Raw genomic sequence first — 18,027 nt, forward strand, 5'->3', positions numbered from 1 at the left:
ACATCATATTACATAATTCCTTCCAAAAGCAACTCAAGACTCAAATGCATGGCAAATGCCACCCTAATGACTGCCAAGAAAACTAACTAATGAATCAGCAACACAAATGTTCCCCTGCTGAGAGCCCTAGGGGGAGCGACAGGGGATGGATCCAATGGGGCAGTGCCCTCAGCTCTGCCCTCAGAAACCCTTGGCCATCAGCGGCAGCTCTAGGAAGGAATCCTGACAGCAGAGGGTACAGCCCCCTGACCGCAAGTACTGCTGGATGCTGCTATTCTGACTTTTCCTAAAGCATACTTCATTTGAACTTAACTGGTACTTCACAATTGTAAAGCATTTTATTTCATAAGAAAACCTCATAAAATGAGAATGCCATTACCCTCACTTGAGTTACAAGCTGAATTATCAATTAGGAGTGAGACCTGGCTTTAAAATTCGGCCTCCCAGCACCCACTCATGTGGAGAAGAAGTGGTCACAGCATAACTCCAGGAGTGCTATACTCTGTACCTAGGAGACCCCCTCAGGGACACTCAGGGAACCAGGGAGAAGATGACATCAATTTCATGCCACAGCCACTGCCCGTATAACTCCCTACCACGAGGCGATCACTCTGGCTGCCCTATATAGGAGGCACAGCTCACTCTAAGGCCATTTCTGGCTGCTGCCCAAGGGTCCTTGTACAGGGTCCCTAAGGAGCTGCAGAACCATCTCACCCGAGGGTGAGCCACATAGCTCTCTCAGTATCTTTGTGGGAGAGCTGCTCAGCAGGCAAGCCCCCAGGCCACTCCCAGATCAGCCCCTGCAAGCTGGCCCATCTGCTTTGCTGGCAAGCTATCTGGCCACCTCCTGAAGATATGGGAGTCCGTCACTGTTAACTGCCTTCCCACTTTCCAGAATGCCCATAGTTGGCAATGGTGGTTCAAATCACAAAACCAGATTCCCAGCTCTCAATTAATGAGCCCCACAGAGAGGCTGAGACACACTGTGGGAAAGAGGAACAGAGGAAATCAAATGAACTGAGACGCAATCTCCCATCCTTGGTGGGTGGCAAGGGGCTTATCAGTCACAAAGGAATAAAAAACACTATCATCACTAATGTAATCTCAAGTTCAAGGAGGGGAAATAAGCAGAAAACTGAGTGCCAGCAATTTACTTCTTAAAATTAGTCCTGACTTCATAGTGACTGGCCTAGAAAAACAACAGAAATCTTCAGCTCTCTGATGAGGGGAAACTGGCCAGCATGCTCCCTCATGAGGATGGTTCAGCACGCCTGGCTGACACACATGCACCTCCCATACCCAGTGTGTCCTAGCCTCAAGGCCAGGTCCACCTCTTCTCCCCAAGCAGTGGTGATCCACCAACGGAACATAAGCACGATGAGTGACACCACTCCTCAGTTTATAGCAGGAGAGCCCGATGCCGCTATCAGGCTCTCCAAGCTCAGAATGTGACCTCCCTTGGAAATAGTTTTTGCAGATGTGATTAATTACATTAAGATGAGGTCATAGTGGAGAGCAGTGGGCTCTACATCCAATGTGACGGGTATCCCTGTAAGGAGAAGAAACAAAGGGAGAAGACGAAACATATAACGACAGAGGCACAAGACAACAGGGTTGTGTGATAATGGAGTCACAGGGAGAAGACGCAGGGTGACAATGGAAACACGAAGAAGTTAGCCGTGTGAAAACAGACACAGGGAAAGACAACCGTCTGAGAATTACTGAAGGTGTCTATGTCACCCAGAGTCTGCAGAAACAGCAGAGAATCAGTTGTGCGTGATCAAGTAGCCAATGCCCACTAGCCACTATTTAAGCTCAGTGCTCAGCATTTCATCAGTATTGTTCATTTGTTCAGTTTTTTTTAGTAAAAATCAGCAATACAAATTAAACTGAGCCAAAAGGAAAAAAGGTCAACAAATGCTTTTAACCTTTCAAAATGCCACCAAATTTTAACACCAAGAAGGCAGCGATTTGCAATGGTTCCCAAATGAAGGAGCGCTCGGAAGGAGGCCAGCTTCCACACCCACAGGGAAATAGCACTTGCTTGCTCTGACGATGCAGTGCCTCCCCCACGCCACTTGGACTCCCAGTGGTGACTCCACAGCAAGTCCATTCATCCCCACCCTTACCCCCATCCCCATGTGCTTCTGCTCTGAGTCCCACTGCCCACCTTCCCCACCAGTTCTAGAATGTTCTCCAAGACTCCGCCTAATAACCTGTGTGTCACAGCCTGCACACAGGTTCCAAGGCACCCCTCCAAATCATCGGTACCCCTTCCTAGTAGCCCTGTGACTCCCTATGGGAACAGTAATCCACCACCCAGAGGCCATCACACTGCACAATGCTGGGCCAATCCCGGCCACTCTTGGAGCCTCAGCACAAGCACCGTTCTCCGTCAGGACCTTCACCATTAACCACTGCAAGTGTGGACAACTGCCTCGTGACTCTTGGAGCTGCAGTTATTCACATATATCTAACTATATACTGTGCAGTTGGAACCACTTCTTGTTCATCTTTACATCCTAACAGCACCTTGCATTGTGGGCTACACTGCCAAATACCATCATATGGCTTGTCTCCATGCAAACACACGTGTTCTAAGGCCGCACACACATGTGTGTAATGCCTACAGATCTGAGTGGTGCCCTCTGCACTAGGCATCATGTTCTAAAGCATGCGTTGGCAGTTGGTCGGCAGACTTCTGTCTGCTTTTGAAAGTCAAGTTTATGGAACACAACCACACCTATTTGTTTACATTTGGTCTGTGGCTGCTTCAGAGCTGGATATACACAACACAGACCCTATGCCCACAGCCTAACACATCAACTGCGTGGTCCTTAGAAGTCTGCTGACTCCTGCAACACTATTCATCTGAGAACTGATTAATTCCCACCTGAGGGACTGATGTCAGCTCATTTCACATGCAGTTTCTCAGTAAGCTACTTAAAATGCTTCTCAAGGTCTGAAAGGCCCACTTCCTGTCTTCCCCATGGGCTGGGTACCAGGCAACACTTACTAAAGGAAATGCTCAACCCAGAAATCCCTCTCCTTGCTCTGTGACTAGTTCTGACGTCCTCACCAATCCAATAATGGAGATCCTGACTCATCCCAGAAGCCCTACCTCACAGGTCCCACCCTTCAGACAGGTCCCCCTTTAAGGAGGTGAGAGAGAACAGGAAACGCACACTTACACCGGATCCCATAGATAGTGAGGGGGTCGAGCTGCTTCTTGCCATGCTTCCCCTGGCCTGAGAGGTTGGACACGGCCTGCACCTCCCGGTGGAAGAGGTAGTCCAGCAGCGTCAGCGCCATCTTCTCGGCCGTGCGGCAGTTGGTGCTGATGTGCAGCATGTCGGAGGGGATGATGGCGCAGCGCACCCGCATCTCGGGGTTGTTCTCGTCCCCCAGCCATGTGCCATTGGGGTAGTCCTCTGAAAGAGAGAAGGGGAGTCTCAGACAAACTCACACACTCCAAAGGGCCCAGTGATATATACACAAGGAAGATCCATGGGGGATGACAGCAAATCGCTCCCCCAACTTTCCAAGTGTTGACCAGGAACACTGAGGCAATTCCTGTGGTCACAAAAGAGTGATATGGAATCTTACACCTGATCAACAACAGAAACGAGGACATCATTCTCCAAGGATTGGACTGGGATTCTGTTGATCAACTCAGGAAGATCAATGTAATATGTTGTAATACAAAAATGTTCTGCCTTGGAGACTGGCTTCCACAGGGCTAAGCCCACCTGAGAACTCACGGAAGGTAGAGCACTGTATGTTGTAGGCACACTTGCCATCTGCCCGATGGCCTGCCCAGAGCTCTCACAAGTCTGATAACAGGTAACGATGGAGACTCCACAACGCCGATGACAACACTGCCGAGGACCCCACACACACGCCGGTATGTCTGGAAGAGGTGGCATCGGACAAGCTCTAGCCTTAAACCCTGGATTCTCTTTACAACTACAGTAGGACAAAGAGCTTTTTAATACTTAGGTTTGTTTTCAGCATCACTGCATCAGGAAGGGCAGCAAATTAGAGTGGCCTGAGAGTTCCAGCATCAGGGAAGAGAGAGGCCGCTCACAGAATACACTCGCTTGGGTTACGGCTGTGAATCTGGCCATATTAGCGCAGGACAGCCACACACAGTGTTCCATCTCTGGGATGAGAAACAATGCGCAATCCTGTGTTTAGAGGACTCTGTGACTCAAGTCTCCACTTGGAGCTGTTCCAAGAAGAGGCCACTTGGAAGCTGAGCACATCCTAAGTGAGACAAACTATTTGCATGATGTAAGCTGTTGTTCTGACCTGCTGAGGAGTTGAGTGGCAGCCAGCTCAGCATGAATAAAGGTCTCAGGGGATGCTAAGCTTCCCACACTCCTTTCCGTACTCTGAGTCCTTCCACTGTCCTTCTGTGTGTCATCCCCTCCCCTCCCTTGGCCTCCCACCAGTGAACCTGGAAGTATACAAATCAGAAGCACTTTCCAGCCTCCTGCTCAGAGCACCATGATCCCGCTCCTCTCCTCACCTACGAAATGTCCTCTCCTGCCACTCGTTCTTCCCGTAATCCTGTAGAATGCACATTTGTGGCTTTAAGGTTACTAATTGTGACATGAAGACTACCAAGCCTTGCCCCAGCCTTTGTTTTTCTCAAGGGTCATCTAAAATGCAAACACCCAGAACTCGACATTCATGTGTTGGAAGGGCCCCGTTTTCTCTACCTTCAGGAAGGCCACAATGAAAATGAGGCCACGGAGAGGGAAGAGGGAGGGCAGTGAGGGGCCAGCTCTCCTACCCAAAAGGAGAAGCATTTCACTAAGACCATAACCCAAAAGAACTACCGATTCTGCCTTGAAACTCAGCAGCTTTCCAAACAATCTCTTCTTATCTTAACATGGCAACAAGTTAAGGTACAAGTTATAGTTACTGCACAAATATGCCACTATGGGAGGGAAAGACATCAACAGGGAGAGTTGGAGCCTCCCTCTGGGTGTCCTTTCTGCTTTGTTTTGCCCTCAGCTTTCTGCTGAGTGTCCACTAGGCCTGGGCTGACAAGTAATGTCATAGCTACAGTCACCACTGCCTCAAAATGTCTCATTAACTTTACTCTGAAGCATCTTGATATTTACATTCCAGTTTCTAGACACAGAAGTTGTCCTCAGAAAGGGTGGCCAACCTGTCTTGCTTTGCCAAAGGCCTGAGGCAGAGCAGAAAACCGAGTGGCTAGCTGTCTGACTCATACACACTGCCTCCTTCACAGGCAGCCTCTCCCAGCCGTGCTCCTGAGCCATGAGATTTCCAGGAACATCAGGAGAGGCGTGGTAACTATGGCAAGATGACCCTTCGCCACAGGGCAGACTGGAGGTTGAAGGACTGCTTAGGGCGGTTGAAGCTAGGCTCCTGGCTTTGGCTAAGGCCAAAAAACAAGTCACAAATCTAATTTTTGGAACTCAGAGTAAGAGGTGAGTAAGTAGTATCATTTCTCAGAATTGTTGATGATTTAAGAGTGGAGATGCAGAACCATGACCATATGCTCAGATATATGCATTTTTCTTACCGTCAGTCAGCTACTATTACATTTAACCATTTACACAGAAACCAAACGCGCACATGATCTAAGTATGGATGAGATGGGACCTCTAGAGAAGAAGAACCACACTTCATCAGTAACAGTCAATCCATGAAGCAAAGCAGAGGGAGGGAGGGGAAGCAGAAAGCAGAGGGAGAGAAGTGGAAAGAGAAAAGGCAAAGGGAATGAGGAAAAGGAATGGGAAATGTAGGAGGGAGAGGAGGAGAGAGAGGGCTGCTGTAGGGAAAAGAAAGGGCAGGTGCTGAAGCAGGAACAAAACAGTCTTCTGGGACCAGGAAACTATACTTTGGTTCAAAACATGATTAAAGACAGTTAATGCACTCACTGGGACTGAATATTCATGCTGGAGTCCCCAGGCCGGATGTAAGGGTGTGTCCAAGAGGGGCAGCAGGAGGACTTGGAGGGCTGGAAGGCCATCTACACCTTCCCTGGGAGGCTCCCAGAAACAAACTCTGCCCCTTGTGCCAAACCCTCCAAAATACACCATACTGAGTTCCAATCAAATCAAGCTTGAGAGGGACATTTAGCTTCATGACAGAGATCTTTGCAGAGTGGAGGCTCTGGTTAGTGAGGAAGTTGCTAGAATGAAGGAATCCTAAGATATTCTAGGTGGCTGGCTGCCTCACCAGCTAAAATGACAACAGGCCAGCTTCTCCACATCTGGTTTAGAATTGCGTCGTCACTGCTCTGGGCCAAGCTGGAAGTGAACACACTGAAATTCTCGGCTACATCTCATGGGCACCTGAGTCAGCCAGTAGAGCTGCCCATACTGAGCCGATGAGTAGAGAGGAGGGTGGGTACAATAAACAGAGAAGGGGCAGCTGCAAGATAGGAAGCATCATCTTAGACAGACCAGAGCCAGCCTCGGTAAGGAGAGGACTGCAAGCAGCCAGCCATGGGCAGAATCAGAGAAAAGGGTCCAAAAGAAGGAGCATTTTACACTGGCCTGGGCTGGGAAGGCCATGTGCTCTGGGAACAAAATGGAGCAATTGTGGCCAGAGCAGGAAGAACTGGGCAAAGAGGTGAGTACAGAGGAGTGGACAAGGAGTGACACAATCTGTGCTGAGAATGAATGAATGGAAGATGGGGCAACAGAAAGGGTACAAGTGGCCACTTCTGGGTGGTTTAGCAGTCCAGGAAGGATCCATGAACAAGAGCATTAAATCTCAATATAGAACCTGTGGTGGGTGAACCTTCCCACATTTAAGCACTGTGAATACAGTCAAACCGAAAGTGGTATCCAGTGATACTGCACATATTTAAGTTTAAGTATTTCAGCAGAAGAATCCCATGTGAATCCACAGAAAGGGTGGGCAGCAGCATACTGAACCACTAGAAGTACTGGGCGATGCCACCCTGCCTCCCTGACAGCCATGAACACTGCACAAGGGCCAGTGCAGACGTGAGCTGGAACTCAGCCTAACTACTAACACTACCACAGATTGAGTGGCCTTTCTCAGGAATAACAAGTGAAGTGAACTCTGCTTAGCAAGCTCCTGGTGTTTACATAACATATTTAAAGCAATGTAAACACTGGACGAGAGCTCAGTGTTGTTTTCCAAACAACAAGTCAACATCTTGTCTCTGAGACTGTGTGTGTGTGTGTGTGTGTGTGTGTGTGTGTGTGTGTGTGTGTAATGCCAGCAGGGCAGCCCTCCTCTCAAGAAGGGATGACAACTTGAAGTCTCCATAAACTCACAGTAAATCTTACCTCTTACTCCCGCCCTGAGAACCAGTTTCCTACCAGGCTGTCCTCCATACTCTATTCTCTCCTTCCACCATAGCTGTGCCCTCTGCACCATGAAGTCTCCCACTGGCACCATGGTGCGCAGGACCTGCCCAGTCTTCCAAATCACAGGAAGCAAGAAAGTTTCTGATACTCAAATATCTGCACTAAGAGCACTTCCAAACCCTGTACTTGGCCCCGGTGCTAAACAGTGATATGCAGAAGAAAAAACCATCCTTTTTCTAAGTGTCACCCACTAAAGAGCCTCGTGGTTCCAGGAACAATCAAGAATACAAGCCAACAGCCCTGGTTTGCATAGCTCAGTGGTTATAGCATCAGCCCACACAGGTTTGATTCCTCGTCAAGGGCATGTATCTGGGATGCAGGTTCAATTCCCAGTCCCAGTTGGGATGCGTGCAGGAGGCAACCAACCAATGTGTGTCTCTCTCATCAATTATTGTCACTCTTCCCCTCTCCCTCCCCTTCCACTCCCTCTCTCTCTCTCTCTCTCTCTCAAAAAAAAAAAAAAAAAAAGAGAGAGAGAGAGAGAAACAACAACAAAACAATGCCCATAGACCAGTATTGTAACTTTCCATTTACACAGATGCAGGAAACATGTGTAAAGGCAGATTATTTTCAAACTGATTCTAGACGAAGAATGAAGAAATGACTTCATTTGTTCAACTTAATTCTTTGAAAGCAAAACATGATGTTAAATTAACAACAACAAAATTTACAAATGAAAGTTAAGCCTCTTTTTATGTAACAATTACTCAGGGTTGCAAAAGATATATCAAAGGGTGAGATGTGAAAGTGCAGTATACCCTCTCAGCTGAGGAAGCAACTGTCCAGTGTGCAGCCAGAGAAACGTGAACTGGATAGCTGTTTCCTCACTGGAGAACCATAAGGAAGTCAGCTTCCATGTCCCTCGCTGACCCTACTCCCTGCTGGCACCTGCCTATGGACGAAAGCCAGTCCACAGTGCTATGTAGACAAACTTCTGGAAATGTACCAGAATAGTTTAGAGGATAAACAGTGTCATATTAAATTCCTACAGTAGTTGTTATTTCAGGGAATATTATTCACTACCCGTAAAAAAGTAAGTTAGTCTAAAAATTAACTTCCTTATTTTCCCTCTTATATCACTACAGAAAATAATGGCTTAAATTTCTCTTGTAATGCAGGAAATTATCCAAAAACTTTATTTCAATCTAATATCTCAAGATTTTAGAAGGAATTTTATAACTTATTTATAACCTACTCATTTCTAACTTTACATAAATACCCTGTAAATTGAGGTGGTCATCTCTCAAGCAAGAAGTTTGAGCTAGGTAGTCAAGAAATACAGGCTGCAGCAACTCTGACCAGCACAGAGGTGGAAAATCATTGCCATGGGAACTGGAAACCCATCCCAGAGGGAAGAATGGACCAAGACTCCACCATCACCATCGTGAGGCTCACCTCTGAGCTCTCTGGCAAGAAGATAGGCTCACTGGATGTGCATTTCTCACCCGAGTCATGCTGGTGCACCTGCTAACTCAGCTCTGCTCCTCTGAAAATATTCAGCCCTAACTTACCTCCAACTCAGAGCTTGAGCCCAGTCTGGATCCCCACTTCTCCCCAGTGACAATGAATCATGTCTTTCAAATGGAAAATAAGACAGAGTACCTGCCCACATAAATATTTGAAAAATTTGCCTTTTGACAATTCAGAAAGGATATATTTGTTTTACTAAAATTTCTTGGTCCAGTTTTGGCATCTGAAACAATAGAAAGATTCTAGTAGCTTTATTTGAAAACTACCAGTCAGAATGTAAGAAAAATAAACTTGCTTTCTATTCCAATCATTTAAATCTTCAGTAAAATGGACTGGCACTTCTGAAAAACCTATTACAATGAAAACCCTTTAGCACTAACCTAAATTTTCTTACCACTAAAACAGTTCAGAACACGTTTGTTCTGAGGCCCCATTTCAGTGCCAGGAAAACGAAGTGACCAGGAGAAAGAACTGAGGTGAAGAGGAGGACCACATACATTCTCGAAGTTATTTTAAAGACAAGAAGCACATTCATTTGCTGTTATGCTTCCTTCCACACCTGTCGACATACATACCCACACACTCCCCTGAGATCATGATGTACATTCCTGCCCACGATGCCAGTCAGCCTTGATTCCCAGTCACACTCCTATCCCAGGGCCTAAACTTCAATAAATCTGTCTTCCAAGGACAAGAGGAGATTACATGGGACAAAAAAACAAGACAATATTTACTCAGCATCTACTTTGTACAAGGACTTCATGTCCACTGTTGCAACTTGGGGGCTCTCTGCTAAGCTGACTCCATATGACGTACCCTCCCTCCTCCAAAGGCAAAATCCATGTCTGCACACATCTTGTGTGTGAAAGGACCCAGAAAGAACAAGGCTGGGCAGTCTAATTGCCTTCTAGCACCAACCAAGCTACCTCAGCTCTTTCCAAAGATGACATGGCTTTGCCCATGGTGGCCTGCCCCCCAGCCACAAGAAACATCTCAAGAGTCGTGGTGTCATATGGTGTCAGCAGCTCTGACGTGGAAAGAGCGAGGGAGCAAGTTCTGCTTGGACACACCTGTGGATTCCCATTGCACTGCCTCTGCTCCAGGATGCCCCCTCATCCCTGCTGAGAGCTGTCTGTCACAGCTGGTCTGTTAGCTGCTATTACTAAAACTATATAGTCAGTTCTTTGTAGCCATCAGAGGTTAACTAATGACCTATTTTAGTCTCTATCAAAACAAACCAAAAGAAGTCAATTCTTTATGATACACTAAAGGCTTCAGGATGGTTCAGAGACCCAGAACAGTGTCAGTTCCACAACACGACAAACTTCATGTCAATCTAGTTCCTCAAGGTCAGCTCTCACCATCTCTAGGAAAGTCTTCGGAGAACAGATTCATGGTCATGAGCTGGTGTCAGGCTGTATTTTCCATCTCTACCCCAAACTAATTTTCATCTGGCTTCTGTCAAGGCCTGCCCAAACTGTTTATTTATTTCAAAAGCAGCAAACTGCATAAAATAAAAGAAATAGTTCCAAGTATGGATGGTAATACAGAATAAACCCACATAGGATATGCTGAGTAGGAAATCTCAGGCCAGTGTCCTGAAACCATCAGGCTGCATTACTGTAAACATACATCAAGTATTTCCAGAGCCAGAACATGGATTCACTGTAACTGAAAATAATTAATTTCTTCCATGGAGGTGGAGAATAAGAATCCTGCATGTAATTCATGAAATAATTTAGTGTTGTTCCACTTACAACTATCTATTCCATAAAGAATCATGTGTTGGGGTATTCCAGGATCCTAGGAGCGTATTTTTATTTATGTAAAAGTAAAGCTACATTTTTCTCATGTTAGCTCTGGCCATCTGCTAGCTAAACTTCTTTGATGTCATATATAGATGTTTCAAAAAGATCTTCATCTCAACCATAAATCAGTCGGATACTCAGGATGGGGAAGGACTAGGATTAAAAGAGAATGGGAAGGAATGGTGTGTCTTGAATTACATGCGGAGAGGACAACTGTGAAGGCAGGCAGCCTTCCAACAGGTGGTCCTTTCTAGGAAACCAAGACTTTATAATGACATGAAAGAAAATTTGAGAATTTTAAAAATCTGTAAGATTGGCATTCCCCAAACTACAAATTATAGAGATTTCAATTTAGAAATTGTAACATTCTACTTTTTTCTTTTAAAATGTTTTTCTGGTATGGGCTAATTTTGCTTTGGTTTTTTTTCAGTGATATGTTTTAGATCAGCAATTCTATTATATTATAAAGATTTTATCAGTAATGCTCAAACATTTCTTAAAGTGAAAACACTATTCAACCATCCCTGAAGTAGTTGGCACCCTGAGTTCTCTGTAACTGGGCACCCTGATGGCCTGATGGCTAACAACCACTTAAGCAGAGGAAAGAGAAGACCTACACTACAGCCGTGGCTGAGGGCCAAGGCCACCTACTCAGGCCCAGACACCTCAGTCCTGAAGGTCAAACCTGGACTGCAGGGCAGAACCAGGTGGGCTTCTTCTTTCCCTGTGAACTCCTGGCTGCTCAGCACAGATAATGTCCTCGGCTCAGCCATACTGAAACAAGTGATGAAGAGCATCCCTTGGCATAAAGGAGTGGGAACCCCTGGGCACAGACAGAAAGTCCCTAATCAGTGTCACATGCTGTGATTCTGAAACGCAACATGAGATGCTGAAATGATGTCACTTTCCCAGCCCTGTTCTAGATCACCCTCCCTTTTCTCTCATCTAGGACAAGCACAGCATTCACTGCATGGTCATTCATTGCTCACACATCCACCAACATTCTCTTACTAGTTTTTCTTGATTACATTATGGTCATTAATCTGTCTGTAATCCTATTTTTGGCAGCCAATTTATAATCACTAGTAAAATGTTTTAATGTTATCACACATAAAAATATGCAAAAAAGTTTTATGTAAAATAAATTATCAAGAAATGTTTTTGGCTAAATTCCCTCTTTATGTATGTATGACTAAAGTCTTGTGAACACAGAAATTCAAAATGCTTCTCCCAGACGACATTGCACTATCCCAATGAGCAGATCACAGATATTTATCATATAAGTCAGCTTACTGACTGGGCTTTGGAACATTCACGAGGCCAATCTCTGATATTGATTAAATTATATCTGAAGTACAACCCTCTCACTAAAATTAAGTATCCAACATTTTATACAGAGAATTAGTCAAGTTTTCTCAGAACTACCAAATGCATAAACAGCAGGAATTTAAACTCTTCATTAAGACTATAACTAAATCCCTTCATTAGTCAATAGATCCCATTTTTGTTCTGTATTGCTCATTTGTTTCCCTAACTCAATTAGCCTGCTTACCTTTAAAGGATTATACCCAACACTTTCCCTACTTAACAAAAATAGAAGTACACCAAGACAAAAACCTCCAAGAGAAGACATTTAGCACTTCTTTCTCATTCTAATGGAGTTCATGCCATGAAAGATGAAATTGCCTAAGCAAAATACAAAATAAAATGATACAGTATCTTTGCTATAAATAAAGCAACTCTAAATCTGATATAAAACAGCATGTCAATTCATGCAAACCATTTGAAATTCTTTCAGAAGTAACCACTTTGATACCTGTGGTTCTCTAAAACTTCAGGCACTTAAATCTATACTAATAAAAGAGTAATATGAAAATTGGTCACAACACCCTCACAGTAACAACCAAACAGCAGGCTGCTTAGGCAACCAGGCTGGCAGGGGGGTTAGTGAGAGATGACCAAATGAATGACCAGCAGGCTGCGTGGCACCACCAGGCTAGGAGGGGTTTAGTGAGAGGCAACCAGGCCAGCAGAGGGGGGCAGTGAGGGCTGACCAGGCCAGCAGGGGTGGGGGGTAGTTGGGAGCTACCAGGTCAGGGAGGGGGGGGGCAGCAGTGAGGGGTGAGCAGGACAGTGGGGTGAAGTAGGGGGAGAGTTAGGGGTGATCAGGCTAGCATGGGGAAGGGGCAATTAAGGGCAATCAGACAGGCAGGTGAGCAATTAGGAGCCAGCGGTCCTGGATTATGAGAGGATGTAGGCTGGGCTGAGGGGACACCCCTTCTCCCCCCACCCACTCCAACCCCGCCCAATGCATGAATTTCATGCACCAGGTCTCTAGTATTTTTATAAGGAGATAAGAACAATCTGTCTTGTTGTAGCTCTGGACTCTTATCGGGAAATAAAATGACTCAATCTACAAGATAAGCCTATGGCCCTTAAGCACTTTGCATATTAATAATGTTTCTCCAATATTAACTAGCTTACTTGACATTCCAGTTGAGCAAGCTGCTCACGTCTTAGGGGAGGACACAGCAGGAGATAGCTAATCCGATTCTCAGTGCATTCATAAATCTCACAGAAATATTTAACAGATGACGCCCTACAGGTCAGTAGTAAATCTGATACAAGAGACATTAATGGATTAGCTCTTTCTCCAACATCACATACACAGCAGTGACTTAAAGACGACTCCACCCAACCTTCTCTGTATCATCTTCCCCAAATACTGTGCCAACTAAGGCTGCTCAGTCCAAGCTCTCATAACATTGAAACTGTTGGGGGAAGCACTCCCAAGGACAGTGTCGTAAAACATGTATTACAAAATGTTTTCTCCTGATAGAATGATACCACAGAATGGTCCTGACTTATAACCTCTAAACCTCATTGGAAGAGACAACACAGCTCATAGCACGAACCCGACTTGAATGCGCAACACCTCTGAGAGTCAATGTTGGGTCCTGATCAGAGAGGCATGGATAGACCTATTGTCCAAGACAGTGAGCCATGCTAATTATACCACTAGCTATAAAAATTACAACTTTCCATCACTAGAAAGCCTCCAAAACTTGATTAAATAAATGAAACTGACTGAAAATGATTTGTAAATCTGTATTAATGTGGAAAGATTTCTACTATGCAAAGAAAAAAAAGCAAGTTATAAAATCATAAATTAGTGTGTATATTAATACAGAAAATACCCAGGAAATGTATAGATCTCTCTGGATGTGGAATTTACCAGGTTATTTACACTTTCTTCATCATTTTTCTATTTTGTCACTTTTCAAAAACAATAGACATATATTAATTTTCTAAAAGGGGGTGGGAGTACCTAATGCTATTCAGGCAAAGGAAAGGAAGGCTTTGTGAGCGCACCTTCTGAGTTCAGGGTGATGAGGGTGACGTTGTTTCCGATGTTCTGACTTCCTGACTGTCCACAGGTGGAAACGGAGTCACTGGCCTCGGACCCGCTCTCCCCATCCTCATTGTGGCTGTCTTCTTGCCCGGGTACCTTCACCACAATGGTGTTCTGCCGACGCCCGGGAACCGCGCTGAGCAGGAAACAAAAACACCACCAGTGTTGTAAGAGCAGCACCACCGACAGGCAGAGACTAGCAATGAGTTGCTGCATGTTCCTCTTTCCTCCCCTTGTCCAAGGCTAACTTCACACGGAGCAGTGGGCACAAGTCTTCCCATGCACCTCCTCTATTAAGATTAATAACAACTTGATACCAGTAAATAGTTAGAGGTTGGAAGAAACTATATAACATTTTAAGAATTTAAAGAAGTGTTTATATCATGAAATAAAATCACAGCTTTCAGTGACTCAAGGCCTAAATGCTGTTTTTGGATCACAGAGGTATCCCTACAAAATGTTGACATTCATATAAAGTAACTTTTTAGCCATGTCAAAGGAAAAACTACTAGTACATTAGGAGGCAGTTTGGCTAGAGACTTCCACTGATCTAATCTACTCCATACTGTTAGACATTCTAGAAATGACTCAGCCTTTGAAAATGCAGTTATCACTCCCAATGATTTCCACCGACAAAAACCACTTAAGTAGGTTTAAAAAGCCAGTCAAGTATCTCTGATGAAATACTCTCACCACCATCAGGGGTCCTATACGAAGCAATGAGATATTGTCAGAAAAACAGGACACAGCCCAGCTCGAAAAGTACTCAAAAAGTAAAAAATAAAGATATTATCTGGAGACATGTTACTTGCCTTTTTAAAGACCCTTTCAATGGCCCTTCAACGTGGACTGCTAAGCACTGAGAAGGGGAGAGAAGCACAATTTCCCTGTTTACACATTAAAACATGTTTCGAATCCTAGCCCTACCCAGAGAAGGGAGCTATATACTTTGATTCCACAGAGGCTTGTCCAGGCTGACTTGGCTTCACCCAAGCCATTGAAAGGCACACCTGCCCCTGTCTCTTCTCCACCGGCCAGACCTCCTCCACCTCTGAGCACCTAGACAGCCATACTTCACCTTGTCTCCCTGCACCCCAGCACGCAGGCCCTCAGACACCCAGGCTATGACAACAAAGAAGATAGGACACAGCTGGAGGAGGAACAATCGGCAGAGGAGACTGAGAGAACAGGCAAAACAGAACATTGTGAAGACACAGGTAGGAAACAAAAAGCAAAGGAACCCTCTTAGAGGAACACTATCAGGAAAAACTGAGCCCCGACCACTAGACAAAGCCACCGAAACTCACTTCATCATCACACAAGGGTGGCGAGAATGCCTTTTATACACTCCCATCTCTGAAAAAGGTTATGTTTAAAATATATCAAAAGAAAAGGGTTGAAAAAAAAGCCATCACCTCAAAATATCTCCACCACTTAGCAAATTTACATGAGGATGTCTGTTGACTTGACATGCTACTGGGCAGACATACTGATGTGAGTAAGCCATGAGCAGGTAAGAGGATAAGGGCTTGACTGACTATTGTGAAAACACAGCATCATGTCTCAATACCACACACTACACTGAACACAACAGTCCCAAACGCCCAAATGCTGTCTGTCCTTTAACCTCCTGCTCTTATCCAGCTAATCTGATGGGACCTTGGTCCAAAGCATGGCACAGCCCCCCACACCACAAAGAAGTGTGGACAGTGCCTTTTGGGCTCAGCCCATGTGAGGACAGAAAAGCCCAGTCAGAATGTTGATTTGTCCTCAAGGGGACTCATCACAGTGGCAGTGGCAGTGGCAGTGGCAGTGAAAGGTGGGGATGATGTTGTGGCTACTGACTTGCTAATGATATTTTCCAGGGAATCCGGTGCCCTGTTGCTCAAGGGGTCGTCCATCTTGGCTACAATGGCGTTCTGCCGATCACTGTTGAGTATTACTGTAGTCTGGGGGACGACGCTAGGGAACAAAAGAATCACAAAGAAAAAGAAGACCTTAAAACAACAACATTCATTGTAAGAGTGCATAAGAGTAATTCAATACAGTCAGCTCCCAATGATGGGCACTAAGGAAGGGAGGTGGCCCCAAGCAGAAACCACATTTAAAGTAATAAACAATTTACACTGGGCAAAGAATAAATTGGAGATGGGAATTTTTAATATAGAGAATGTAACCTTCCTCATAGTTGGTATTCTCTGTTTATACATGGGGTAATACAAGATAGGGATATTTAAACCCTTTACAGAATAGATTGAGGTGTCACAAATTATGCACAATTAACAAGGTTTCTAAAGTATAATGTTTCCTGAAAAAACATGCTTAATATTTTTACTCATTCTATCCCAATGGATTCCTACATGACAAATCCTAGGTTTTATAACTGCTATCAATACCATCCCAAAATGTTAGTGCTGCTCTGGAAAGAAAGGACAAACACAACAGAGGGACTGCGGGTGGGTCACATGGCATTGACTGCCTCTAGGTTCCACTGGGAGAATGCAGGAACCAGGTCCAAAAAACCTTAGGGTTTTGTTTTCAAGGAAAATTATCACGGGAAAGAACTGAGCCCTCACTGGGCACCTTCGTAGAGACAGCTCTGTGTGTTCACCAGTAGTCAAGAGCCTATCTCAAAGGGCACACTCATTGAGACTTCAGTCATTAATCTTCTAGCCCTCAGCAGTTATGGGCCCAGGAAATTTTAGAATCTTCTCCCATTGCAGGGGTCAGAGTGCCACAAAGAGCACTTAAAACACAAGGCAGTGTTACCTGAAAAGCATGTCATTCTTAGACCTCATTTTCCAAAACACAACTCTGGAAGCAGTGCCTTTACTTAAGATCCATGTAGCCAACAGCACATGTGAAAACCTAGTCTACTGTCATGGCTACAGGGCTGTCCAGTCCCCTCTCAAAATCTGGGCACAAAAGATTCTGCTTCAAAAATAAGAACATGATCCATGGCATGTCACTCAAAGGTGTTGTTTTTACAATTATTCTTCTTGCTCTTTGGTGACACCTAGTCACCACCAAACCCTGAGAATGTTGCAAGTAACCTGGGTGACCTTTGACTTGGCCATGTTGAGGCTGAAAATTTCACGCTTCTCTTATACCAAACAGACAAAAAAAGTTTGCATATATTTGACTAGAGGCCCAGTGCACAAATTCATGCACCAGTGGGGACCCTTGGCCTGGCCTTCAGGATCAAGCCAAAACCGACTCTCTGACATCCCTTGAGGGGTCCTGGACTGTAAGAAGGCGTAGGCCAGGCCAAGGGGCCCCACAGGTGCACAATCGGGGCTGGGGAGGGATATGGGAGGACTGCAGGGCATATCCAGTCATCCATGCAGGACCCCAGCAGCAAGCTAACCTACCGGTCTGAACATCTTCCCCCTGGTGGTCAGTGCATGTCATAGCGACTGGTTGACTATCTTCCCTCTGGTGGTCAGTGCCACATCATAGTGACTGGTCAGCCATCTGTCCCCTGGTGGTCAGTACACATCATAGCAAGCAGTTGAGAGGCTTTAGCATATCATTAGCATATTACTCTTTGAATGAATGGCCAACCAGACGACTGGACACTTAGTATATTAGGCTTTTATTATATAGGATATTTCCCAAAGAGTATTACACATAACACTAACATACTCCAGGAACCTCTACACACACTCATTCCTGTTCTCTCTCATTCCATGAGCAACTAAATAAATTCTACTAAGTAGATGAGTTACCTGATGGTGAGACGTCCACAGGGAATACAACAATTAAAATTCATTTATGCCCATCATCAACAGAGTGGTTTTGACTAAATATACCTTTTCCTCTTAAAGACTCTTAACATCAAAGAAACAATGTTCTGAGGCAACCAGCTTCAAGTTGGAATAAACATAAACCTGAAAGCATTCAAATACTTTCAGGAGGTTCCTTGGGTGTGGGCCAGTTCCCAGCATCTCAA

General features: G+C 45.0%; 1 protein-coding gene across 16 annotated transcripts in view; it reads right to left on the reverse strand.

The window, feature by feature from the left end:
• The window catches only part of LOC118720525 (BTG3 associated nuclear protein), a 144,380-nt gene that overhangs the window by 66,159 nt on the left and 60,194 nt on the right, over positions 1–18,027 (reverse strand). For 14 of the 16 annotated variants that reach the window (XM_045582613.1, XM_036440546.2, XM_045582611.1 and 11 more), the window contains 3 exons: positions 15,921–16,037; positions 14,036–14,211; positions 3,192–3,431 (listed from right to left, as the gene is read on the reverse strand). In XM_045582613.1, coding sequence (XP_045438569.1) covers positions 3,192–3,431; positions 14,036–14,211; positions 15,921–16,037 — 533 coding nt within the window. The remainder of the gene's footprint in view (positions 1–3,191; positions 3,432–14,035; positions 14,212–15,920; positions 16,038–18,027) is intronic. The other 2 variants (XM_045582615.1, XM_045582614.1) reach the window with 1 other exon arrangement.

This window comes from Pipistrellus kuhlii, unplaced genomic scaffold (genome assembly GCF_014108245.1).
Source record: "Pipistrellus kuhlii isolate mPipKuh1 unplaced genomic scaffold, mPipKuh1.p scaffold_m20_p_17, whole genome shotgun sequence".
NCBI lineage: Eukaryota > Metazoa > Chordata > Mammalia > Chiroptera > Vespertilionidae > Pipistrellus > Pipistrellus kuhlii.